Source organism: Astatotilapia calliptera, chromosome 11 (genome assembly GCF_964374335.1).
Source record: "Astatotilapia calliptera chromosome 11, fAstCal68.1, whole genome shotgun sequence".
NCBI classification, from domain to species: Eukaryota; Metazoa; Chordata; class Actinopteri; order Cichliformes; family Cichlidae; genus Astatotilapia; species Astatotilapia calliptera.
In genome coordinates this window covers 6,541,750-6,568,825 of record NC_137432.1, presented here as the reverse complement: position 1 = coordinate 6,568,825, position 27,076 = coordinate 6,541,750, and the positions used below count along the sequence as shown (strand labels likewise).

Here is a 27,076-nt window from a genome sequence, read left to right as displayed (position 1 = left end):
GCTTAGAGGGAACATTGGGTGCTGTGCTTCTGGTGACTGGCTCCATACTTTGCTGATCAAACAGAGTTGGTAAGATAGGCTGTTTCTCTCTAGTTGATGTTAGACTTTTCTCAGCTTCAGACTAGAGCCCTAGTTTCGCTGGACGATAAGTTATACTATTTTAACTCAAACACACAGCTTGATGCTGCTCCAGGTCAGTCGGATCCTTGACAGAGTTGGTCCCAACTCTGTCAACAAGAGCTCAGACTGCCAGCTGGCATCCTGAAATATGTACAAAAGTGGTCGTGACACAGCTTCAACTTCTGGATCAAACCATGAAACTCTCCCTGCTGCTGGTTGCTCGTGAGAACTGGATGAACCCAGAATCTCCATTTCTTTCTTTTCTTGTTTAGAAACATCAGGAATAGCTCATCATCATTTGATGCTGACTTAATTTTTTCACAGTGTGTTTTTTGAGGAGAGATTTTCTGCAGAAGCGCTTTCAGTATACATACACGACAAGTTCATATCCAAGAAATTCTGAATTTTCTGTTGCTTTTTCACAGCGTTTTAGTTGCAGGACTGATAAGATTTGCTGCCTCATGGCAACCATAATGTTATTGTTTTATTATGAGCCATAGCCTTTAGCTTATGATAAGACACAGCACCGAGAAGGTGACATGAAAAGAATGCTATTTGATAAAGTTATTTTCAACTACTCATCCTTTGCAGGATGAGCTAGCTGACACCACTCTTCAGTACCTTGTGACTGTTGTGCAAATGCTAATAGTTGGGTGGCTAACACTGACGCGCACAGTGAGGCTAACATTTATGATAAGTGTTCAATACTTGAGGGGAGGAGCTGTGTGTCAACCGGAGTAGGCAAAGATGATTCTGTTGCCATTAGTACTGTTACAAATGAGTATCTAATCCCACAGTAATTTTTAATATTGATTAGTATCAATATTATAAGTTTTGTCTTATGTTATGTCCTCCAAGCAGAAGCAATACAAGAACGCAACACTAATGGCTAGAAAAGAAACTAAACTGTTTGCCTAATACAGACCAAGGGACAAAATATTCCCTGTGGTTTCATGTATGATGGGAAATAATAAACATGCACATTACGCAGAAGAAACAAAACAGCATACATCTGCAAACCACAGCTGTCGGATTTGCCTAAGAATTCTTATATTTTTTACTTCTTTTCTAGCGTCATCATTAGCTGACAGTTGTCTGTGCATAAACGGGTATAAACAGGAACATCTTAGAATTAAACCTGCACGATTTTATTTGCAGCAATTCTACAAATCTGCCTGTATGTTAGTGCTAGAATGCAGGAGAGAGAAATATATCAAAGATAACGTTCTGTGGACAGGATTAACTGAACATGACATCTGTTGAAGAACAGGTGGTGATTTTAAGTTGTAATTATTCCTCTAGCAGTTCTGAAAACCAGCTCACAGATGTACTACACAGTAAATTATTAAGCGCCCAGTTAGGCGAGGTAATATTAGATACCTCTGTTTTTTCATACCTTGACATTTTTCACTGAGGTGTATCGCAGCGTTTGTAAAAACGAAAAGAAAAAGAACAGAAAGGTGCAGAGCAGCTGGTGATGGAAGGCACTCATGCAATGAATGTGAACAAACAAACAAGTTAATGTCTGATTTAACTTTGCTTCCCTCACTACAAACTAGAAACACTCATTTGGATGCCTGTAGTCCATGTTGTCTTGACAGCTGTCCACCCTTCTGGGCTAATAAAAGCATTAGGATACTAGCTACAGTGGTTTCTTTGTACTAGACCAGTTGGTTAGTCTAACGTATTGTTTAAGTAAGTATTATGTAGGGAATCCTAACCTTATTCCACAGATTCCTACAGGACGACTTGATGACATTACTGAGTCCACTGCAGCAGCAAAGGGTTACTCTCTTTAACTAGAGGCGATGCTCATGTTATCAGTTATCAGTGGGACTAAACCCACAACATTTGCAAACAGTTCTCTAGTTCGACATTGTTTTCTACTTCTTGTCTCCATCTTTCAAAGCTCACTGAAATTAACTGGCTGTTTACTACTACATATCACATATGGTATCTTCATGCAGTGCATAGGGTCACACGACTGAATTCAGAGACATTATAGAAGAGGGACATGGCACTCAAATACAAATGAATAAAAATATATATGCAAATGACACAATGGGAAAGATGGTGTGCACCTGTTCATCTATTCATAACAAATGGAGGGTGCTACGTTACTGTAGTAAAATGTTGAGCATTTACTTTTATTTGGGTCATTTATATCATCCATCCATCCATTCGCTTCCACTCATCCTTTTCAGGGGGCGCTGGAGCCTATCCCAGCTGTCATAGGGCAAGAGGCAGGGTACACCCTGGACAGGTTGTCAGTCTGTCATAGGGCCAACACACAGAGACAGACAACCATTCGCACTCACATTCACTCCCGCATTCACACCTATGGGCAATTTGGATTAATCAATTAACCTAGCCCCACAAACCCCCACATTTATATCTGCAGAAATTAAAAAAAAAAATAGAAAAAAACAGAAAATAACCAAGAGGGTGTAAGTTGAAGCTACAGCTTATATAACACCAACCTGATGCAAGAAACTCAACGTATAAGGAAAATTAGAACAGTGACAGTTTTAATCTCCCACTTAAAAAAGGAATCACGACAGAGAAGAAAAAGAAAGAAAAGGTAGACCGTTCACGTCAAACCCAGCTATAGATGAACTCTTTGTATACAGAGCGTCTTCACACTGAATATTTAACACAGTACTGAATAATTACGTTCAGTTCTTTTCATGTCACCTTCTCGGTGTCAGGCTTGTCGCGACATGCGCTGCTTGCACTGTGGCGACTGCACCCTGCCGCTAATTTTACAACGTCCAATAGTCATTTGGACCTGCTTCGTTCTGTCCACACTCTCAGATGGAATGTGTATCTAACACCCATCTACAGTGTGTGTGTGGGATGGAATATGAATAACCCATGAGGCTGCTCTCTCCCCCTCTAGATGTCAATCCCTGTAATAGGGCCAAGCTCTAATAGCCTCCTATTGATTTGCTGAGAGCCGATGAGGGCGCCTCTGAACACTTGTTTCTACCTTCTCCCTTAACACCTCCCTTGACTCTGATAGCAGGGAACCAAACACCAAAGGCGCAGGAAGAATAGTGTGAAGGACACATATTCTCACACACATACAATGGCAGTGAAGAACACCCTGGGTAGGATAAGGGAACTGAGGCTAAGGTAACAATTTGAGTGTAGGTTTAAAAAATGAAAGGTACACTGTTTCAGACTGCTACCTAGCTGTTTGTGCTACAGCTGCAAGGAAAGAAATCGACCAAAGCTTAGCACGCTCAGCATGTTTCTGATGGGCTCGGATTATATTCTGAAATCGTTTCACAGTGTGATCAAACCAGCCTGAAGCCAGTCACTCAAGTCTGATACCCAGAGAGCAGTCCTTGCTGAAGATAAACAGCTTGGTGATTTTCTTATTTTCTGAGATTTATTAAAATGTGAACATAGATTTTAATGACATGAGGTTAAAATTTTGGGTTGTCTGTCTATTCAGTTTGTGGAAATGTTGAGTTCTCCTCAAGCTGGCACTAAAGAAAATTGTGTGAATCTTCAGCACCAGCGTAAGCTTTCACCACTTCCAAAAAAGGGGTTGTCCCCTCTCCACCACCTTTAAAGGGCTTTGATTCCGTAAATGCACCTCAAGGAGAGAGGTGGCTTATGGAAGACCTTACGAGTGAAGTAACACCAGTGTGTTCTAGCCTTTTTTATTAATTATTGTGAGATGCAAATTTGTCTCAGTACAGCAATCTAACCTCTTTACCAGCACTGAACTGCAGAGTATTTTCCTCCAACAGAAGGAGACATTTTGCAATAGAGATCCAATATCTGATTTACCAATTGACGACTTAGATCTAAACTTTAAATTTTCAGTTACTGCCTTTATGCTTGCTCCTTTTCTGTAGTGCTAGCTAGATGCTAACTTAGCCTTACTTACCATAACTTATGAACATTTGCACTCATTCCAGTGTCGTGCCAATTTAAAAAAAATATTATATGGTTTTGCGGCTTTCATCTTATTCATCTCTGAAATAATAATTCTCCCTAAATATACTGAACAAGTCTGTTTTGAAAACGTTATAATAATGATAATGATGGGTTGGATTTATATAGCGCTTTTCAAGGCACCTAAAGTGCTTTACAATGCCACTATTCATTCACACACTGGTGGAGGCAAGCTACGGTTGTAGCCACAGCTGCCCTGGGGCAGACTGACAGAAGCGAGGCTGCCATATCGCGCCATCGACCCCTCTGGCCATCACCAGTAGGCGGTAGGGTAAAGTGTCTTGCCCAAGGACACAACGACCAGGACAGAGAGCCCGGGGATCGAACCAGCGACCTTCCGGTTACAGATACGCTTCCCAACCCCCTGAGCCACGGTCGCCCATGGTTACTTGTTAAGAGTAGAAAGTATAAAGATAGTGTAGAAAAAAGTCAAAAAAAATAAATATTCAAGGTATGTGTACTTCCCACCTCTGGTGATGTATAAACTTCACTGTGTTTTTATTGTAGTGTTATTGGTGTGACTCAGATAATGTTATAGGACACTTACATATATTATTTGTATATCGTTCGTATGGTATTTTGGTACCTGTAGTTCATTTACTCTTGTCCGAATCAGTTGATGAGTTTGTAAACTTGTCAGCTTGTTTGTAACTTGTTTTCACACAGAGTTTGTTTTCACATAAACTCCGAGCGAACCAAAATATGTTCAGTCCGCTCAATGGCCAGATGTGTCTGGTAGTTGGTTCAAATTGAGGTCGGATAATGTTCATAACAGAAACGAACCGATCTGGAGTTTGTTTGGAGCTTACAGCAGCACCTCCTCCCAGGGGTCTTGGTGCGTTTGTTTTGGTCTGCACCCAAGTGTAATTACTGTGTTCACACCCGCACATATTAATCACAGCAAGGGGGGAAGACCAGAATTCGATTTAAATGGGCTAAACGGGGGTTTGACAACACCCTCAAAAATCTAATAGACAGTATTTAATAAGTGTAAACGAAGAAATCATAATAACCCCATGCAAGAGATAATGAACACATTTAAGAATAATGGTCTCTTTTAGTTTTTAGGCCATAACAGCAATAGCTCTTTAACAGGTGGGTACAAATGCCTTCCAGGTGAAGTTTATCAGGTCGACCAACTGAGAAGAGACCCTGTGACAGACCCAGGACATGTTGGAGAGGCTATGCGTCTACTGGGGGCTACCAGGAGAGGGATGTAGCTCTGCTTATACTCCTACCCCATGATGAGTAATGCAGAAAAAAGTAATACCCACCTTGAGACATTTTCTTTTTCAATCCAAACCTTCAGACTACTCATTCCCCAGTCTGGAAATCTTGATGCAACTTTTATCACACTAGGTTCCCCTTTGATTCTTAAGATACAACTAGTTATTCAAAATGCATTTCCTGGCCTTCACTCTATCACATTTGAATTTGTTATTTACAATCCAATATAACTTTCATGGTGTCTAATCTGTTCTCTGCTCTGAGTGACTGATGATGCATGTAACAGCATTATGCATAGCCTTTTTTTCAATTAGCAATTATAAACCTGTGCAGTCATTTTAAGAACAAATGATATGGTAATTCATGCGCATAGATTTCCTCATCCATTTTTTACTACAATGACCCCAATGCACTGCGCAAATGTGCTCGATAAGTTTCATAGCAGTTGAGCATGTAATAGGCAGAAAGCTGGCTTTAAAATAATCTTAGTGCTAATTTTCCTCCTCTGCATATACTTTATTTGCAAAGTACTTTGTTACAAATACATTACTGAGCAATATAATCAAGATTTCTCTCTAGTAAGACTCAGCCTGTGGATGAAGTCCACCATCTGGAGCAGCAGTTGGCTGTAGTCCCTCTTGACTGCAGCACTTGTGATCTTGGCATAATGGTGCATGAAACAGTTCTCCACCTGTTGCAGGTTCCAGTTAGAGTGGCCCTCCAGCTGTCAACAGCTGCAGTACAAGAACTGTGGAGCTGGAGTTTATCTCACAGCTGGTTAGCTGGTTAGACTCAAGCTAGCACAAAGTGAGAGACTATTAACACTGAACAGAGCTTAAGAGCAGAAGCCACTAACAGGGAAGCCTGATGACCACCGCAGGGGTGAAGATGAGCTGGTGAAACCCACCGTTGTCAACTCCAAAAAAAAACATGGCAACAAAAAAATAGAAAACACCCTTGCCTTGACACAACCACAATGGCTGCACCCTGCAAACGGACCACTAAAAAACCGCTGTGATTCCTGGACAGACCTCTTTTCATTATATATGAGGCGAACCTAGACAATCTTAGGAAGGTGGTTTTAATGTTATGCTTGTACATTGTATCTCCACAGGGTGCCAAATAGTAAATAGCATAGAAGAAATACATATATTGAAATTATTTTTGAAAAGCAGTCTGCTCCCTGGGATTCTGCTTTGAAACATTTTGATTGTGTGCAAAAAATGCTAAGTGCTCTCCTGATAATTTAGCATTCATATTTTTGCCATCCAGCCTATCTGAAAAACTATTAGATGGACTTCCATGAGATTCGGTTTCTTAGTGTTTCGACCATATTCAATTCAATTCAATTTTATTTATATAGCGCCAAATCACAACAACAGTCACCTCAAGGTGCTTTATATTGCAAGGTACACCCTGCAATAATACATACAGAGAAAAACCCAACAGCCATATGACCCCCTATGAGCAAGCACTTTTGCAACAGTGGGAAGGAAAAACTCCCTTTTAACAGGAAGAAACCTCCGGCAGAACCAGGCTCAGGGAGGGGCGGGGCCATCTGCTGCGACCGGCTGAGGTGAGGGAAGGAAGACAGCATAGAATATGCACAGAATTATGAAGTCTGCTTAGTATTAATATGTAGTTGGAGTTGTGAAACCATAATAAGTGGATTGAAAGCAGAGGAAAGAGCAACACCTACACAAAGTCTGATTTCATTAGAGTGAAAAAAGTAAGGAGCAATACACGCTGCCCACACTGAGACTGAACGCTGAAAAGTTGAAAGAAGAAAGATAGACATGGCACCAGAGGAAAGTGTTAATGGGGATAAATGGAAAATAAGGTCTGATTGCCATGTTAAATAGGTTGCTGAACACGTGATAATGCAGTGTATTACTCTGTTCCAAATGGACACACGCAGTGGAAAAATAGATTTGAGTAAATCATACTCCCCAGATGCACTTTACAATTTGTTCCACTTTAATATTGTGTTGACTCTGACCGCGGAAAGCTGTCTCACTCTGAGGCTTGCTGGTGTTCAGTGGCAGTGTAAGTCAATATTGGCTTAGTCTCCACAAAGCTGCTGGACTGTGCTCAAAATCACTATATTCCAGTGTGGGAGTGAAATGTGGCAACGGGGTGAGAAGTCTCCTCAAAGAAGCACACAAGTGAGAAGAAACAGCAGAGGTGCATCTTTAGTACACAACAAAACACACAATCACCTCTCACACATTCTCACCTACTGTTGACTTGAGGGCAATAGGGTCATGTGAGTCATACACCCTTGAACACGTACACAAACCTTCCTTACTACATATACACACAAACCCTTGCAGTTGACCTGAAGGCAGATCTCATCAAGGTTGTATCTGTTTGTTTCTCACTCTGTCAGTCTCTGCCTTCAACACCAGGGAGTAAATTACACTCTTACACTGAGCTTTCTGTCATATTGTTAATCATTTTACCAGCTGCAGAATGGGAGAGTTGACTACAGGTTCTCATTTTTGAAATCTAAAAGCCCAAAATTGCAGTAACATTCATGCCCATGATGAGTGGATGTAAACTACTGACCACAACTATGTAGTGGGGTTGGAGGTTCAGTCCTTAATCTCTCTGCGTGGTCAGATGTTCTTAGTAAAGACACTGAATCCCCCAAGGTTGCAACTGATAGCAGCCACTGTGGAAGGGAGCTCCACAGCCACTGGTGTGTTTGAATGTGTAAATGAGAAACACACTCTAAAGCACTTATCTGGCCAAGATTAAAAGGCGTTAAAGTCCACATTATTTAAAATTTCATGAAGGATGTCATCCCTGATCTTGCTAGGCTTAGATTACAGGAAGTAAAAGAGACTTGGCAGCAGGTAAAAAATAGCCAAGAGAACCTTTTGTTCCATGGAAAGTTCCATGATCACTTGAGTAAATTGCCCAGTTACCTCAGCTATTTGAGTTAAATATAGGACTTAGAATATCAGGTCACAGGCAGTTCTCACAGTAGTTGCACCGTTTTTTCACACTGAAATGTAAAAGCTGTGTTCAAATACTTTGCTGCATAGAAATAGAATGAACTTCAAAATATATGAAACCACATTCTCTCGTTTCACTAGAACATTAAAAGGTTCTATTAATTCATCTGCAGTCGCACTTGTACATGCTTTCATTTTTCAATATGTATGGTTTCAATGACTATATCTTATATACAACTGTGCACAGACGTGCTTGTTTGGAGTGCAGTCCTGTCCTGTATACATGTAACATGACGTTATCTGCAACTATTCTTTTTCAGTTGTGTTAAATCCATTGTCTGAAGTCAACACAACAGAAGTATAATACCAAACACTGGCCTGGTATGTCAGTAGAATTGAAATTCACTTAAACAGCTGTCACATTAGGTTGGACATTTCCCAAATATCAGGCATAGTCTGAGTTGTTCATAACACCAAATGTGTTCGCATACTCAGTGATCGCTGCCAAAAAATATGCAGTGTAGAATATTCATGTCTCATAACCAAAGCTATGAATTTCACTTTTAGCCCTAATCAGTACTTCTCTTGTTTTGAACACAGATACTAAATGTGAGTCTATTTTTTTTTAACTCCATGAGATTATCTGTCAGGCCAGCAGCCAGAAGCAGATAAGTGACTGGGGTGATGAGCAAGCAGGACTAACCCAAAGCTCCATGTCTTTTCCTTTGTAAGCATTGATCTTTATTCCAAATCATTTGGCCAAAAACAGTAAGATGTAAAATAACAGACTATAAGGAGAGCAGAATGAAGTCAGAGATTCTTCTTTTATATGCGTTATTTGAACTTTTTTTTTTTGCTCTCATACTGTTTAGAGATCTACTCCATAGTAATCATAGTACCAAACAGAGATGGGCAGTAACGCGTTACTGTAATCTGATTACTTTTTTCAAGTAACGCGTAAAGTAAGGGATTACTATTGCAAAAACGGTAATTAGATTACCGTTACTTTCCCGTAGGAACGCTGCGTTACTGCGTTACTAAAACTGTGATTTATTTTGCGAGAATGTCTCATGACAGTGACGTAAGCGAGTGCGACGTATGTGACAACAGCTGTGTGCAGATCAACAATGGATCATATATCGAGTGCGGGAGAGAGTATGACCGTGCAGCGTTTAAAGCGTGGAAGTACTGACCTTACTTTGAGTTTGATTCCATAAAAAGTGACAAAAACATTAGCGTCCATTAGCATGGTGCGTGGGAAGAAAACTTCTTTTTACAGCGAAAAAACCCCTAAACTTCCAACAAGCACCGAGTGCGCAACGACGTAATGGGAAATTCACAGAGAAACTCGCGGATTCTTCAACTGACCGCTGCGGCACACCTGCACCAGGGTAAACCTCCACCTACCCTGCTCCTGCTATACAGGTGAAAATAGAGCAAAAGGACCGCTAGTCTTTGATTTTATTTATTTTCTGCTGTGTTTTACTTGCATCTATTTGAAAGAGTGTAAACACACAAAAAAAATATTTTATGTGCTGGAATGTGCAGAAAATAGGTTTGAATATTAAACAAATTTCTTCCAGTCAGAGAATGTTGCATATAATTAAATTTTTGCTTGATGCATAAAGTTAAAAGATTAAAACTAATAAAACAAGTTTTAAAAAGAGACTTTTCCATTTGATTACATTTTGTATGATGGATTATGCAGAAAAAGCAGAATTGGGCTGAAAGATCTATCACTTTATCACCTATTCAGGTTGTAAATCGTGTTTTTAAAAAGTAACTAAGTAACTAAGTAATTAATTACTTTTGAAAATAAGTAATCAGTAAAGTAACGGGATTACTTTTTGGGGGAAGTAATCAGTAATTAGTTACTGATTACTTTTTTCAAGTAACTTGACCAACACTGGTACCAAATGCTTTGGGCTTTTAATAAAGATTTTAGTACTGGTTTGGTTTTATTACTGGTTACTTCCTCCCTACCATTGCTAGATGTTGCTCATAGGGTCTATATCTTACAGTATAAAGTGACCTGAGAAAGCTGTTGTTCGATACCGGTGCTGTAACTAAATTGAACTGAAAAATAATTCTTAACAAATTAGTAAACATTGTAATTTCAATTGTTTGTAACCAGTAAATAACTGTTAGCAGAGTTTTATTCACTATCAATTAATAATCATTCAATTGTGTTACATTAAATCTGATATTGATAATTCTACAGCTAAAGCCTCCACTCAGTGTTGATTTACTGTGTCATAAATAAATATGTATTTGTTTTAAATCATATTTTATTTGATAAATTACAATTAAAAGATCAAAGTGGAAATTTGCATGTATTACACAGTGCCCTTGTATTAATTCCTGAATTACAAATCACTTGTCTTGAATCACTGCAATATTTAATATGTTTAAATATTAAATATTATTCTATATAGTTTTCATCCTAAAAAAAACTATATTAGTGCGACTGTTTGTATTTCTGTCTTAGCCAAGCTTCATTATTGCAGCACTAAGTCTGAGGGGCACTCTTGGAGCAACTATTTTAGAGACGTGCTTCCTTTGCATACACTCGACCTTTCTACTGAGTATCACAAAGTGCAGCCTGGTAGCTTTTGCACAAACATGTTGACAGACAAACAGAAAGGCAAACAAATGCCCCTGAAAACTTTCTGCCGATGCATGTCCGCATAACAGCAGTTTGAGAATTCTTGCATTGCTAACTTTCTGCTAATTTACAGATCAAGGCTCTGCAGCAGAGGTCAGTTAGTAACCTCTAGGTCAATTATTATCATTGCATGTTCTTTGTTTTGCAGGTAAACGACCGGCTGGACAGGTACTGCTGTGGATTCATACCTGATCCCGCAGAACTCTGCGTGGAGAACCGGCTTTATGGAAAGTGTGCCAACACCAAAGACCTGCTGCTGGTTCACATCCTGGTACGTATCACAGCCTGCCATAATGCTTTTTCATCCTGTCTAGTCGCTGCAGACAGTAGACCCTTACGTTTCCTCTTTGTTCCATTATCAAAGTAATTTATGTCCCGAGACACTACAAGGCAAACATTAATCAGTCAGCAGACCACTTCACTGGTCACTGTTTGATGGATGTGATAGCAAACAATGCTTTTCTCTTGCCATTCTAAATTGTTATTTAATCAAAAAAATATTTAAGTGTCGGTTTTCTGTTGTTGCCAGATCATTATTCATTATATCAGTGGGAATGTACTGAATAAAAACCACCTTGGCTCCCCAGTTTTCGTTACACAACAATTTGTTGCTGTCATTCTTCCGTGGAAAGACAATGGTTCTATATTTAAATGATACAGCAGGAGTGGATATTAAACTCTCCGAGTGTTGATGTATGTGTATTCACAGACAGAAAATGAGTTCAGAGCCTGGCAGATGTTACCGAGCTGGAGCTGATTATGCTGCATGTGCTTCATATTGTTTATAAGAATAGATAAAAGCTCACAGCATTTCCTGCAGGAAACAAGCTCTGCAGAGAGAGTCTTGACACATCTTAGCAGCACAAAAGAAGCAACGTTAGGTACATTGGAACTTCACAGAAATTTAGACTCTTGAACAATATAAAGACAATAAAAACACCATGACGGCCCATCAGTCCAAGTTAGTCCAGGTGTGTTGTTTTTGTACAAGCAGTCGGGTTGTGTGCTTTTGTGCTTTCTCTGGGTTAGCTGAACATCTTTGCACGCTCCGAGTGACACACAGCAGTCTGTTTCTAACATCTGTTTGTTTGTACGTCTGATACAGTGGAGGGGTTTCTGGGCTGCATGTTCTCAAGTTGCAGTCAGACAGTTCTGTAACATAAAAAAGTGAAACATACCACGTTTGTATTTGGCCAGTCTCCCTTTTTTATGAACCCTTGGGCAGCACTGTTGATATTTTAAGATTACAGGTGCACAACTGCACTTTCATCTCAAACACCAACTTCTATGTCAAGCCAACTTGACCTTCATTATCAGGGATAATCGCTGGTGATGAAATCTACATCTGCAGGTATGACCTAACAAGGGAATCGTCATTTAAAGGGGCCAAGACACCAGGAGCATGCATGTCATTTTCTTTACAGGTCACAGGATTGTGCACTTGTTCTTCCTGTGGAGTCTGAGGGAGAATGGTCAGGCTGCCTGTGTATGATCAATATTAAAAAAATCAACATGAGCACAAAAGCTGAAATGGTAAATGGACTGATTCTTATATAGCGCTTTTCTACTCTCCCGGAGTACTCAAAGCGCTCTATACAACATGCCACATTCACCCAATCACACCGAATCTCACAAGCACTTTCTCTAATCCGAGTGCTTTCTAATGACATTTACACACAGTCATACTCTCTTGGATGCATCGGAGAGCAACTTGGGTTTAGTATCTTGCCCAAGGATACTTGACATGCAGGCTGGAGAAGCCAGGGATCAAACCACCAACCTTCCGATCAGTTGGTGACCTGCTCTACCTCCTGAGCTACAGCCACCCCAACCCCATCATTTTGGAATTAAGTGGATTCTTAATTCCAAAATGATGTTCCATGTAAATGGCCTGCATTTGTATAGCGCTTTTCTAGTCCATAGGACCCCAAAGCGCTTTACACTACATTCAGTCATCCACCCATTCACACACACATTCACACACTGGCGATAGCAAGCTACATTGTAGCCACAGCTGCCCTGGGGCGCACTGACAGAGGCGAGGCTGCCGGACACAGGCGCCACCGGGCCCTCTGACCACCACCAGTAGGCAAACACGGGGTTAGTATCTTGCCCAAGGATATTTGGCATGCAGCCAGGATGCAGCCTGGGATCGAACCACCGACCTTCTGACCTGCTCTGCCACCTGAGCTACAGCCACCCCAATAAACGTGCACCAATGATCAACCATAAAGACTCTGATTAATGACTGTGTGAGAGCATCACTGGCTTTATTTCCAGACTGCAGAGTGTACACAATGCATATGTCCAGGTGGGGATGATGTGTATGTGTGTGACTGGAGAAGGCAGATTGTGTTTCAGCTTTCTCGGGTGTGCGCTGTGCTCCTGACAGTGATCATGTTCACTGCAGAGATTTCACACACATAAGCTAAATGAGAGCTATCACCACGATCAATCACTTTGACGCTCTGTTCTGAAATTCTTTAATTCCCGGTGATGCTATCCTGGATATTAACCACTCATGATCTTCCTTAATGTGATGAGGAAGACTCACTACATTCATATTTGGGAAAGGTGCCCCAGACTTTTTCCTCATCCTGCCACATGCTGTCATTATCCTGTTAGCTGCTGTGAGCTACTCACCGTGAGTGTCGGTGTCAACAGTCCGACCCTCTGCTACGTTCTCCAGGAGTGTGGAAGTTGATTGTGAAACACTGAGCGGACGTTGAAATTTAATTTGGCTCACTGATACTGAAGTAACACTGCTGACATGAATGTTTATCATAAAATTAATGTTTTTCACGAAGTCTGCAAACCCAGTGCCAAAAGAGTTGGCACACTGTATAAAATGTCAGTAAAGAAAGAATGCAATGATAGAACATACAAAATATATCAGATGTTTGAAATATTTTCTCATTGTGAATTTAATGAAAGGAACACATCAGCCGGAGGAACATTTTGCACATAAGTCAGTAAGATAGGCAGCTGGTCAGTAATGTGATGGGCATAAAAAAGACTTTGGATATTTCATCATCAAAATATCCTGGGAGGCTGGAGCAATGACTCAGTGCAAAGGACAACACCAAATATTAATATTGGATCCCTGAGATCTTTGGGCTCTGCATGAAAAACAGACATGAATCTGGCATGGAAATCAGAGCAGGGCTCAGAAACGTTTCAGAAATAACTGTCTGTGAACACGTTTTGCTGTGCCATCCACAAATGGAGGTTAAAAAAGAAGCTGTATGTGAGCATGATCCAGAACCCTGGCTGTCTCCTCTGGACCAAAGCTCATCTAAAATGGACCGAGGCAAAGTGAAAAACTGCTCTGTGACTAGACAAATTGAAATTTGAATTTCTTTTTGGAAAATACGGACGCTGCATCCTCTGAACTAATAAGGAGAGTTACCATTCAGGTTGTAATCAGCACTCATTTCCAAAGCTGATATGGGGGTGCATTAGTGTCTGCAGCCTGGTCATCTGGAAAGGCACAGCCAGTGCATCTATAACAAGAGCATGGCTTTGTAGTACGAGAGTCTGGGTCCTGGCCTGCCTGTACTTTAGACCTTCTGGCACATCATGAACTGAAAAATATAGTTAGTTAAGACCCAAGATTGCTGAGGAGCTAGAGTCCTATATCAGACAAAAATAACAACATTCTTCTCCAAAAAGTTTAGCAGCTGCTCTCTTTCAGTTTCCAGATGTTTATGGACGAAGAGGGAAGCTACACAGTGGTGAATGTGGCCCTGTCCTGGCTTTTTTCAGATGTGTTGTTGTCATCAAATTCAAGCACTATTTCTATACTCTAAATATACCATAATATTACCTAGTAAAAGATGCTAGACTACAGTTAAATCCATATTATGATCATTCTGCACCACTCCAAAACCTTCTTTTGCCACGGAAAAGCAAACGTTCTATTTTGTAACTGAAATGCATGGACACTGTTATTCTGTGGCTAGCTTTATTGGAATGTGCATTTTATGGAGGAGAGTATTTGAATTGACGGTCAAACTAATCATCTTACTCTGCAGCTCTTGTGGCTGATACAGATGCTGTGTATCAGCCACAGCATCTGTATCATTTATTTGAAAGTCAGAGATGTTGTGAGGACAAGCAACGGCCTTGGATGGCTCAAAGCTATGATGTTTTGGCTCTGTCCCGTAACTCCTTAATGAGTTCCCCTGTCCCACATATTTCTGGTCCTTAATGATAGAGGTATTTTGATAAACAAAGCAGACTTAATTTACTTTGAAGCATCAGGGGGAAGAGGAGACTCCCAAAACAGCACAGTGAGGCAGACGAGTTTTTACAGTGAGTGATGCGCTATTAAAAAAGAAGAAAAAATGACAAACCTAAAAATATGTCAATCAACATCATTCAGTAGCTTTTTGGGTTTTCTCAACTTTTGCCTGTTGTTGTTGTTGTGAGCTTTACTAAGATTTGCATGTTTAGATAACAGCTTTGGCAACTTTAATTTTCTTTGTCACTAAATTATGTGCATGTGAGGTTAACAATACTAGCTTCAATTACATGTTCAGAAAATTTTGCTTGTAACCAAAAAATTGAGTTGACATATTTGGTTTGGCATTGATTTTTATGCCAGGCCTGGAACCAGCCGGGGTTTTACATCAGCTTGTGATTTGGTTGAGTTGGTTGTTACAATAAAAAATGTCAGTTAAATATATTTAACTGACATTTTTTATTGTAACAACCAACGATTTATACAGGAAAATAATGACTATTAACAAGGTTGCCCAAACGTTTGCATCCCACTGTATCTGCCAAAATGCAGCTACTAATGGGACTCACACAAATCTAAAGTGTATTTTATTATCTGAATGTTACAATGTGTAATATTGGCTTTGATAAATGCTGGCAAGTTTATATGGCATGTAGCAAATCACAAGCAACCCACACAGGTGGCACAGTAGCTAATTTCCTTATCATGTGGACGGATCAGGATGGGATATTAACAATGTATTGTCTTTTCCACAACCACATTGATTGAGTCGCACATTGATTTATCCAGAAAAGGTTTTCATTATTATAAAGTATTCCATCAAATAATGTTCTGTAATGCTGGGATTACACTGTGTGATTTTTTTTTTTTTTGCTCATTTTGAGCCGATTTTTCAGTCGTGCCTGATCAATGTTTTTCATTAGCAATTTAGCAAAGTTGATGGTGGCGCGTCTGTGTGAGTGAAAAACAGAGAGGGAGAGAAAGGGAGAGCGAGCGACAGATTTTCTGTTATAACCTTCATGTTATGGACGCACAGTGTGAGCACTCAGGTCGCATCAGAGTATCGGGCCGTATAGTGTGAGACCCTGCATCATCACCTATGAAATTCTAACCCCTGTGAGTCAATCGTACAGTTCGAGCAGGGGCTGAATAACGCGACTGAAAAAAATTGCACAGTGTATGCCCAGCTTAACTGAATTGATTTATCCAGATTGCTGATACAACATCCAAGACCCCACCCAGTTTCTAGTATTTTCTAACATTAGAGTCTGTCTTAATAGAAAATATCAGTTCTCATTGTTTGGCTGTTTCACTGCCATACTAATTTGCTAAGGGTACAGGGGAGGTCGTTAAATGTTTTGTTTATGAAGCGAAGAGTTCATGTCTGAAAAAGCCACTTGGGTTAATGTGAGAATGAAATACTGAAATGCTTAGAATGCAGTTTGACACGGTCCAAGTGGACTGTCGTGTGTCTTTCAATCTGTGTAATGGTGACACACTATTTAAAGAAACTGTTAAAGGTGAACTGTGGTTTCACTTATCTTTTTTATTTAGGGACACACATAATGTATTTTATCCCCTTTGTAAAGAAACTGCACAAAATTATATAAATCTGTTGTCACAATCTGGGTGAAGCAGACTGTGTGGAGTGAGGACCCAAGTGCTGACACTGACAGTGCTGAAACAGTACAAAACAAAAGGGTGAAACTAAACTATAACCAAAACTGTATGATCTAACGCTAACAAAAACAAACCTGGAACATGAACATTAAAACCTGGCATGAAATACCTGGACCATGAAGGCTTGACATGAATACGTGAAATCCCCCCAGACTGGACAAGGAATGAATGAAAACTCAGAGACTAAATAATAATAATAATAATGGATTGGATTGATATAGCGCTTTTCAAGGCACCCAAAGCGCTTTACAATGCCACTATTCATTCACTCTCACATTCATACACTGGTGGAGGCAGCTACAGTTGTAGCCACAGCTGCCCTGGGGCAGACTGACAGCAGCCTCGCTTCCATATCGCGCCATCGGCCCCTCTGGCCAAGACCAGTAGGGTAAAGTGTCTTGCCCAGGGACACAACGACCAAGACAGAGAGCCCTGGGATCGAACCGGCGACCTTCCGGTTACAGATGCGATTCCCAACCCCCTGAGCCACGGCCACAGGAGGTGATATGGTGAAGTGGAAACACATGGGGAAGCAATGGTTTTACTTAACATAATGACGACACAGGGGAAGTGAAACTAAACACACTGAGCACAGAACACCAGAGCATTTCAAAATAAAACAGGAAACATAATGGGAGGCAGACATGGCACACATGATAGACTAAGGTTGTGTCCACATTCATGGGCTGCATCCTCCTGAGGACCCGTCCTTCGCGGTCTACGTGGGCCGGGTCCTCAGAAGGTCAGGTAGGCGGGAAGTAAACAGCTGTGAAATTGGACGGTCTAGCCTTCAGATTTGCGTCACCGCTGTCTCGGTGGAGTTTAGTAAACTCAGCCGTCTGCTCCTTGCTATCTAAAATATAACAGGACACTGGTGTAAATTCTCGACCATCTCACACTTCTGTTTAATCAGTTTTCTGTTTGACGTTTATTCAGATGTGTGAAAACCACACAGCTAGTTTTATTTTATCTAATCTAATCTAATAATTTTAATCTCAGCCAAACCGATTTACTCACGAACAAATAAAACACTGAAAAAAGCCAAACAATAACATTTTTAGGTTATGTAAGTGACTTTTATATCACGTTTAACCTGAGTAGCGAAAGACCGCGGTGATCTGAAAATGATGCGCCGGGAGTTTGACGTTCTCGCCGGCTCTAGTGACCCTCGAGCTCCCAGCTAGCTATCGAGCTGGTGGATAACAGACGTTTCCGAAAACGTCGGAGCACTTTTGCAAATATGTGGTATCTTGATAAACCGAGCAGATATTTGAAGTTTACACAGCTGCATTCTCGCCTGAAAATATGTTTATTTTGTGACCCAGAAAGAATAATAAGAGTAATATTAAAAACTTAGCAGCGGCCACCATTGTTGGAAACTGGAACTGGCTGGGCCGCGCTATGAATTCTGGGATATGGTGGGCCACGAAGGACACACCCGACCCATCCTTCAAATTCGGGGAAAAAGAGGACACATTTGTCGGCTGCATTCGGAGGAGTCTACGAATTTGAACAGCCTGCGTTGCGTCACTGTGATGTAATCGGCCTTCAAATGCGTCCTCAGGAGAATACAGCCCATTAATTTGGACACGACCTAAGACACACGGACACAGAGGAAGAAGGAAACTGGAGATGAGACATGGAAATAACTAAGCACAAACAGACCATGATAACTGGGAGGAAAAGGAATGGTTCACAAGGGGAATACGTGTAAGCAAGGGGGAGATGGCAGACAAAAACATTACTGAAACGCATTAAACACAAGGGGGTGAAGACACTAGGGGGACTCTAATAAACAGAACCTAGGCAAAATAGAAATGAGCTTAAGATAACTAAATGAGACTTAAATATAAACCGTAAACATCAAAATATAAGAAAACAAAAAACACTGTGTCAAACAACCCAGGATCTGTAGTTTATCAGCTTTATTTATTCCTGTTAATATTGTATTACGTTTAATGTTACTCACTTCCAATCGGTGCACACTTCCTTCTTGGTGAGCAAACAGTAGGCTCTGTGTTGACTGTGTATGTTTGCGTGTATTCTCAGGTGAGGAAGACGGATCCCTCCACACTGGTGTTTATAGATAATGCAGGGAGACCACAACAGTCCACAGACAACCTCAACTTCAAGCTGGTTGAGGGCATTGATGAGTGAGTATAAAACATTATGTCAGAGAAGAAGCAGGCAAATGAGATTTTTTTTTTGTGTGCGTGTCCTTCAGTCTAGCAGTGAGGTTCAACAAATTACACCATGCCGATTGAGAAACTCATTTTAGCTCACAGCGGGTAGAAACAATGATGTAAGGAAATGTTCCAGGAAAAAATAAAACACATCCAACAACATATTTCCCTGGTGACGTTTCTGATTTGAACAGCTTTCAAATCAGCAGCACAGAAACGTCCACTGGAAGCTTGTTAGATTTTTGTTACAATGTCTGTCTGATTAGATTAGCGTGCTTTCAATTAGCCTGCTATTCAGTATACTGAATGAATCAGCTCTGATAGAAATTCCCCTTTGTCTGTCACTTAGGATTACTAAGCTCTTCCATAAAATTCTCTTAAATATCTTAAGCCTGGACTTGGAGCTGAATGAAAATAGAATGTTAAAGTCACATATTATTTCTCATGACTGAAGATTAAAGAGAAACTTGTTAGTTTTCAGAGGTGTTACAGGACAAATTTTATTGTATTTATTTATTGTATTTATTGTATTTAATGCTTGCTGTATTTAATTAATATAATTACATTTTAATATACATTCATTTTCACATGATAGTTATTCTTGCTTTTTTGTACACTTTATTGGGTTGAAGGTTTAATTTGAATTTATAAAATAAATTGTTTTTGTCAATAAATATGTCATTACTATACTGTTAAATTGTTCATGCTCATAATAAACATAGTGTGAAATATTGAAGTTAAATTAAGCCCAAAGCTCAGGCTTCAAACTTTGCTCTTTATGAGCAAAGAGTAGAAGAAAACTTTCAGAGATTGAGCGTTTAGCAGAGTGCTCTTTAAGAGCAAAGAGTAGATTTGCTCATAAAGAGCTGGATTTGAGCTGACCTCTAGGTCAGTCATACAAACAAAGCTCAAAACTTACATCTTCTTTTATACACATATCATCTTTTTTTTGTCCACAACAGCTGCAGCAGTGTCGGTCTACTGGAATTAGATTGAATTTCTTGGCTGATGAATAAAAAACATTAAACTAAACTACTAAAAAGATTTAGGTTCCAAAAGTTGTTTTTGTGTTTTTCTTTCTCTTTTTTTCTTTTTAGTGTGGTGATTTGTTGAGCTTTGCTGCTCTTGCAGCACTAGAGAATGGCTAATATTGATGTCTCTAAAGCTTTTTGCTTATGACTTATTGATTCAGGAAGCTTGAATCACCAAATGGCTTTCCAACCTGACAGAAGTCTGCACTGCATTATCACAAAAATCTAGTATGGCACAGCACTGTAAAATAAAAAAGTAATAATAATAATGTATGGCCTCCCTTTTCCTTGTTTGTGAAAATCTTCATTACAAAATCTCCCTGTATGATTATTGATCTGTTTGTGAAAAATCACGCAGAGACTCAGAGGCAGAGAACTATGGACAAAACAAAATTAACTTCAGATAAACTGCAGACAGAACAAAAGGCACAAATATTTAAAGGCAACAACAGGAAATCTGGCTTTGTTTAACCCGAAGAGCCAACAAAACTGAATTAAAGAGCAGATTACAAACAATAAGTTAAACGCCATCCTTCCAGCAGAAAGAAGCGAACATGTAGTATGAACACTCACATGCACGACATCTCCTGTACAGGAGTATAGTACTCTGTGTGAAAGCATGAACACAACAAATCAGAAAAGTCCAGAACACCATTATTTCAATTCAGTTCAAAAGATACAACAGCAATCAGTGCTTTTTGTGAGTCTGCCAGTGTCAGGGTTTTTATTGAAAAAATGACATATTCTTTCGATACAAAAACATGTTCATGCCTTTTTAATTTGTCATTTATTAAAGTTCTAAATATATATTTTACCTCAAAAGTACAGTTTTTAAATGTAATGTTACTGAAACAAAAAAATAATTAAAAAAAATAAAAATCTATCTGATCGAGAAATCCCTAATCTTTGGAAAAGAGAGTTTATTACAGAGAAATGTCTCTTTCCAAAATAAAAGCTATACTATCCGCTTCTTCTGGGCTATATTCTCAGCAGCATATTAAACATATCAGGTCCCCATAAGGAGAATCATGTGCTAATGACTCGGGTAAAGTTTGTAGCATGCGTGCTTGTTGTTTTTGTCTGCTTCCACTTGTCTTTGCACTAGGATGATGTCGGCGTAAATGTGCAGTAATATTCATTGTGTTCCCACTAGTGCTGTCAGCGTTAACCTCGTTAAAATGACATTAACGCCATAACGCAGCAAATCTCCGTTAACGAGTTACCGCAGATCGCCCCGTGCGTGGGGCTGGACGGCGTCAACACGTTGATGAGCTAACTGCGCTAACGCACTGCGTGGCACATCTAACATACTGTTTTACTTTTGTCCATGATGCGCTTACCTTCAGGGTCATGCTTGACATGAAAACCAAAATAGTTCCAAACGCCAGATCTGAATGAGGGTGGGGGAGGTTTAATTTTGGCTAGCGTTGAGGCAGTTGCCATGTTGCAACGAGCTTAGCTTCTGTCTTGCTAGCTTGCTCAGTGGATCTGCGCTCGACAGTGCAGCCTAGGCGAAGTATTTGAACGCAGATCCACTGAGTGCTCAACACAGACAGCATCGTCAGAAGAAAAGTTGTGTCAAACTTTTCTTCTGACGAAGAAAATTGTTTGATACATTTGCGTACCGAACCGAAAGCACTGTATCAAACGGTTCAATACCGATACGAGTATTGTTGCACCCCTAATTTATATATATATATATATGTGTGTGTGTATATATATATATGTATATATATATATATATATATATATAAAATCAACAGTGAGTTCTGTTGATTTTATTTGTGAACACATGTCCATAAACATGGCTTGCCCATAAAAATATAACCGCACATCCGAGGATAAGAGTCAACCTTGAGGTGACTTTTAAAAATGCAGTTTTTAAAAGATTGTGTTGTATAGAATGCATCTTGTGTAATAATTAAACAACAGTCTCTTACACATCCTTAAGTTGAATTTCACCTTTGCAGAGTAAAGGGTATGTTATGCAGTGGGATGCATACAGTATGAAGGGCGGTAGAGTTTTCAAAACTTTATTTATATTTACACAAACTCAAAGAGAAGGACAACATGTTTTTTAATTGCTGTGTAGTTGTTGCTTTTTGATTTTTTAGAAGAAGCTGAAATGGGGCTGTTAAGCCACGCCCCTGAGAGGTAATGAAGAAAAGTGTCAGCTTCCTTTTAATGAATCAGCCAGGTTCAAAAACTAATGATGGCTGAGGGAGTATCTGCTGTGTAATAATCACTATCAACATGAATTCTTCTTGTGGCACAGAGTGACTCCACCTCTAGCTCCGTCACCAAGTCTAAAAGTGTACTCGTATATTAAAAATATACAGTTTGTGTGTAACCTCAACATTGAAGTAGAAGAGCATCCCAGCAGAATGAACCTTTTTTTGATAATCCACAAGTTTTCTTCTTATGCCACCCTCAGGCTAAGATGTCAGCCTTCAGTAGCCTTGTAGCCTTTATTCTAGCAGCATGCTCAGGGCAATTTTTTGAACTTTTCATGGTAAAGCATTTTCTTCTTTTAAAGTGTTCTGTACAAATCAGGCTTGTCGCCATTGTTTCATCCCTGGCACTGCTAAAACCTAAATCATGAGCAGGTTCTTTGTTTTTTCCTATATTGTGACGAATAAAGAACATGACGATCTTTAGAGTCTGCACACAAATATTTTAGTTTTCTAGTCTGTGAAACAGCCATTAAAGCTACAACATATCAAAACCAATGTTATGTCTTTTGTCAGATTTCCAGAGAAAGCTGTGTCTGTGCTGCGCTCAGGCTGTCTGGAAAGTCTTCTGCTACGCTCCCTTTACACAGACAGGGAATTCTGGGACAGCCACGGCGGGTCCAGCGGTCTCGGGCCTCTCATCCACATGGTGGAGCGGAGAGGAAGAATTCTCCTGCAGCACATCAGGGACAAAAAGCTTCAGCTCAAGAGGGATCTGTGACTGACCTGATCAGGCCAGCCTGGATTATAAAGTAGATGCAAACTGCATCTATTAGCTGTCGTCAAAGAGAGCAAGAGTCTCTGGAAGAAAAGAAGCCTGCAGCAATGAAATGCATTGTATAATTTAAAGCACAAAAGTCATTAAGATTGAAAAGTGCGCCGAGGCACAATGAAAACAGATTTAGAATGGTTTTTGCAGTGCAGAGTCATCCAGGGCTTGCATGGTGGAATAAAATATTTAAATGTGTGCAAACAGATCAACAAAGCAACAAAGTGGACTGAAACACTGGGAGCTAAGTGCACTGTCTGGCAGCCTGAGCCCAGCAATTCATGAACATGTTTGACTTTTTCACTTCATAATACGCTTTTCATTCTTCGTTGGTTAGTCTTAGTGTTCTGTAGTATTGGCTGTACAGCAGATACAGTATTTTTAAAAGGTGCAACTGCTTTTAGGTCAGCTGGAGAGATGGACCCCTGTGCTCTTGCATTCTGGTCTGCACTTTGTAAAGATGCTAAAGGGCCCTCTAGACTGACCAAATGTCAGCATGTGGTGCTCTTAGAGTAAGATTGAGTTGATACAAAGCACTCTGAAACTTTCTAAAGGTATATTGCAATTTGCGTTATTTCACCAAGTCCTACCACAAAAGACAGTTCTGTTTTCACTTAAAGTTTGATGTCTAGGCTTCAAGCTCATCACTCCCACCACATATGATTCACACAGAAACTAGGGAGTGATGACTAAACATCCTCCCTGGAGCCTACAGGTTGATGGAGGTAGAGACCCCGGACAGCAGAGCCATTAATATGTCAGAGGGAGAAATGGGAAATTCGGGAATGAAGGAAGACCGCTAAGGTTTCGGCAGGTATATGACATAAGGAGAGATAGTGTGTATGACTTACCAGCCTGAGCTCACAAGCTTCACTCCATTTAATTCATTACAAAATAAAGTGTGTTGTCATGTCTCTGCTTTAGCCATTTTTATTGTTATTATTCAGGAAACAGATTCAAAACTAAACCTGAAGATGTGTCATTGTGTGTACCCCGTTAAAAAAAGAGCCAGCAGTCCTAAATTTGATTGACTCAAATTAGGGCTGGGCGATATGACCCAAAATTCATATCTCGATATTTTTTAGCTGGATGGTGATATACGATATATATCTCGATAATTTTTTTTTTAAAGCCATGATGTAAGAACAAAAAGAGAGTTGTTAGCCAAAGCTGTGGCCCAGATGTCACACAGGCACTTTTAGTAACATACAGCGTAGATGTACATGAAGAAATTACTCAAAAATAAATTATCAGCATTTATTAAATCAGTGGTTCCCAAACTTTTTTTGCTTGGCCCCCCTTTGTTTTACAAGAAAAATGTTTATATTCAGCTATGCTCCATCTCCTGCGCCCCCCCCTGCAATGGCTCTGCGCCCCCCCCCCCCCCCCCCCCTAGGGGGCGGGCCCACACTTTGGAAAGGTCTGCCAGCGCCGTGTTCCTCTGCGGACAGTGTACTCCCGAACCATCTGGTCCATCACATCCACGCCACACTTTGTTTTGTTGTAAAGGGTGACAGTGTTTGGCTTCCTTTTGGTAGTGTTATCAGTCTGAACCACGCTGTGCATGCTGCTAAGAATATAGACTGTCTTCTTCCGTTTGGCCGCATACGCCGTCAGCGTGGCAGCAGAGGTTGAAAACACCTAAGAAATAAGATAAATTGTTATTTCCATAGCCCTTTTACACACAATGAAACACATAAACATAGAACCACAAAAGACCTGCAACATACCTGAGTGGTGAATTCATTGCGATCTGTCTGTCTAGTGGATTGAGGAATTTTCCTGCGAATCTTGTTGACTGTGCCGAGGATGGTGGTTTTCCGTCTAAGAAGTTTTTGCGCAAGTGAAAGCAATGTGAAAAAATTGTCCGTGGTAACATTTCTGCCCTTGTCTAGGAATGGTTCCATCAGCCTCATTACTACATTTTCAGAAAGTCTCTCCCCAGTGGGACGATTGAGGTCCTTGCCAAGATATGGGAAGACATTGCAAATGTACTTGGATTTTAGGTCGCAAGCCACCCAAAACTTGATCCCAAACTTGTCAGGTTTACTTGCAATATTCTGCAGGAAACAGCACCGAGTCTTTGATGGGAAAAGCTGTTCATCAACGGTGATATGTAGACCAGGGTTGTAGCACGTGATGCAGTTGGTGACAAATGATCCCCACACACTGGAAATTGCAGCAAACTTATCAGTCTTTGCTCGATTTGCTCCATTGTGGCATCAATCAGACCACTGGTATAATGTTGAAATGTACTCACTCACTTTTTATTATTATTTGTAAATATGTGTACAAATGGTTGGTTTTTTTGTACTGTTTTTATCAATAAATCTCAGCAACAAAGGAAATACACCCATGTGTGTTGATTTCTCCCTAAGATGGCAAACTGAAACACTCCAAGTTGGTGACTTTTGGAGATTTATTTCCCTGGATGATTGAGAATGCATCAAGATGAAACACAAAAGGAAGTTCACAGCTTTTAGCAGCTCCCCCAACCCCTCAATCACACACCCCCACTCCCCTCCCTCCAGAATTCCCAGGTAACAACCCAATTTACATATGAATGACTAGCCAATTTAGTTTCCACTTGGCTGAAGCTAAAGCTTAGCTAAAAGCCATTTGGCTGCTCTCCCGGGTTTTAAAGGTAGAAAAAGCCAAATGGCAGTCCGTGGGGGTTTAAGTTAAATAATAATGCTCCATAAATAAAAGAAAACAATGTTGTTTTTGTGGATAACAAAAAGCTCACAATTGTGCAGTCAAAATGTAAACTAAAAGACGATGAGCATAATAACAAAGACAGACAGATTTCACAGCTGCTCTGTTCCCAAGTTCTACTACTGCGTGACTGACAGCCTTGAGTTTGAAATCCTCTTCGTAACCATGTCTCTTAACAGGTGCCATTTATGGCCCTTATACACACACAATACAGTAATATTACGTTGAAGCACAGTACGTATCACTCCACGAGGCTAAAGACTACGGTAGCCGTAATGCTCCGACAATCCATAAGCGGTGCTGCTCCGTAGCTTACCAAAGTCGTACTAAAACATTTTTTTGACAGATTGCTGAGCGTCGTGTACCACATAAAAACGGTTCGCGGTCATTAAGCACAACCAGAATTCATACATAAGGCGCACTGTCGATTTTTGAGAAAATGAAAGGATTTTAGCGCGGTTAGATCGCTAACACGTTGACGCCGTCCAGCCCCACGCACGGAGCGATCTGCGGTAACTCGTTAACGGAGATTTGCTGTGTTCATCTTGTCGTTGCCTGCAGGTGAAGCTATGGGTGAGGGGGAGTTGTGTTCAGTGAAGGAGAGGCGAGGCCAAGTAACGTTGCGTAGAGACAAAAGTGGACGAAAGAGGCAAACTTGCGGCTCCACAAGTATAATTATAACGTAACATATACTATATCGATATAAACGATATTGTCACATCTTATATCTCGTATGAAAATATATAGATTTTTTTTTTTAAAAAACTTGATATATCGCCCAGCCCTAACTCAAATGGTTTGATCATCTGCAGAATATGCAATACCGCTGTAGCTCCGTCTGTTCTTCAGGGCGCCTGTCACTGCTTTTCATTGAAGCCTCCCATCTGCACTCAGTAGCTTCTCCCCAAATGTCGCCTCATTGAAGGGAAATGTGAGACAAATTATCCCCCGTTTCCTCACTCTGTTTTAATATTACAGAGAGCTAGCAGCAGATCGAGTGATTGATTTGGAAATCTGCTTTTGTGAGATAAGCTTTTAATCGAGGGATTAAAACTGGCTGCCAGCAAATAGCTTCTGGAGCAGATCCTGGAAGCTTTTTGATTTATAAAAAATTACTAAATATATTTAGATATTTTTTTTTCTATTGCAAACTGGCTGAACTTGTACATTGTATAATACAAATAGTGAATCTAAAGTTGAAAGAAAATTTTATAAAAATCAAATACCATTAGTGAAGGAACCGAGCTGTGGTCTTTCTGTTTGAGCAGCACGTATTTTAATAA

General features: G+C 40.2%; 1 protein-coding gene across 4 annotated transcripts in view; it reads left to right on the top strand.

The window, feature by feature from the left end:
- Window positions 1-25,426, top strand: part of gask1a (golgi associated kinase 1A) — a 74,608-nt gene extending 49,182 nt beyond the window's left edge. For 3 of the 4 annotated variants that reach the window (XM_026185008.2, XM_026185007.2, XM_026185006.2), the window contains exons 4-6: window positions 11,090-11,212; window positions 18,914-19,017; window positions 22,826-25,426. In XM_026185008.2, the coding sequence (XP_026040793.2) occupies window positions 11,090-11,212; window positions 18,914-19,017; window positions 22,826-23,030 (432 nt within the window). In that variant the 3' untranslated portion in view covers window positions 23,031-25,426. Of the gene's footprint in view, window positions 1-11,089; window positions 11,560-18,913; window positions 19,018-22,825 lie in introns of those variants that run through there. The other variant, XM_080307757.1, reaches the window with a different exon arrangement.
- The last annotated feature ends 1,650 nt before the right edge of the window (window positions 25,427-27,076 follow it).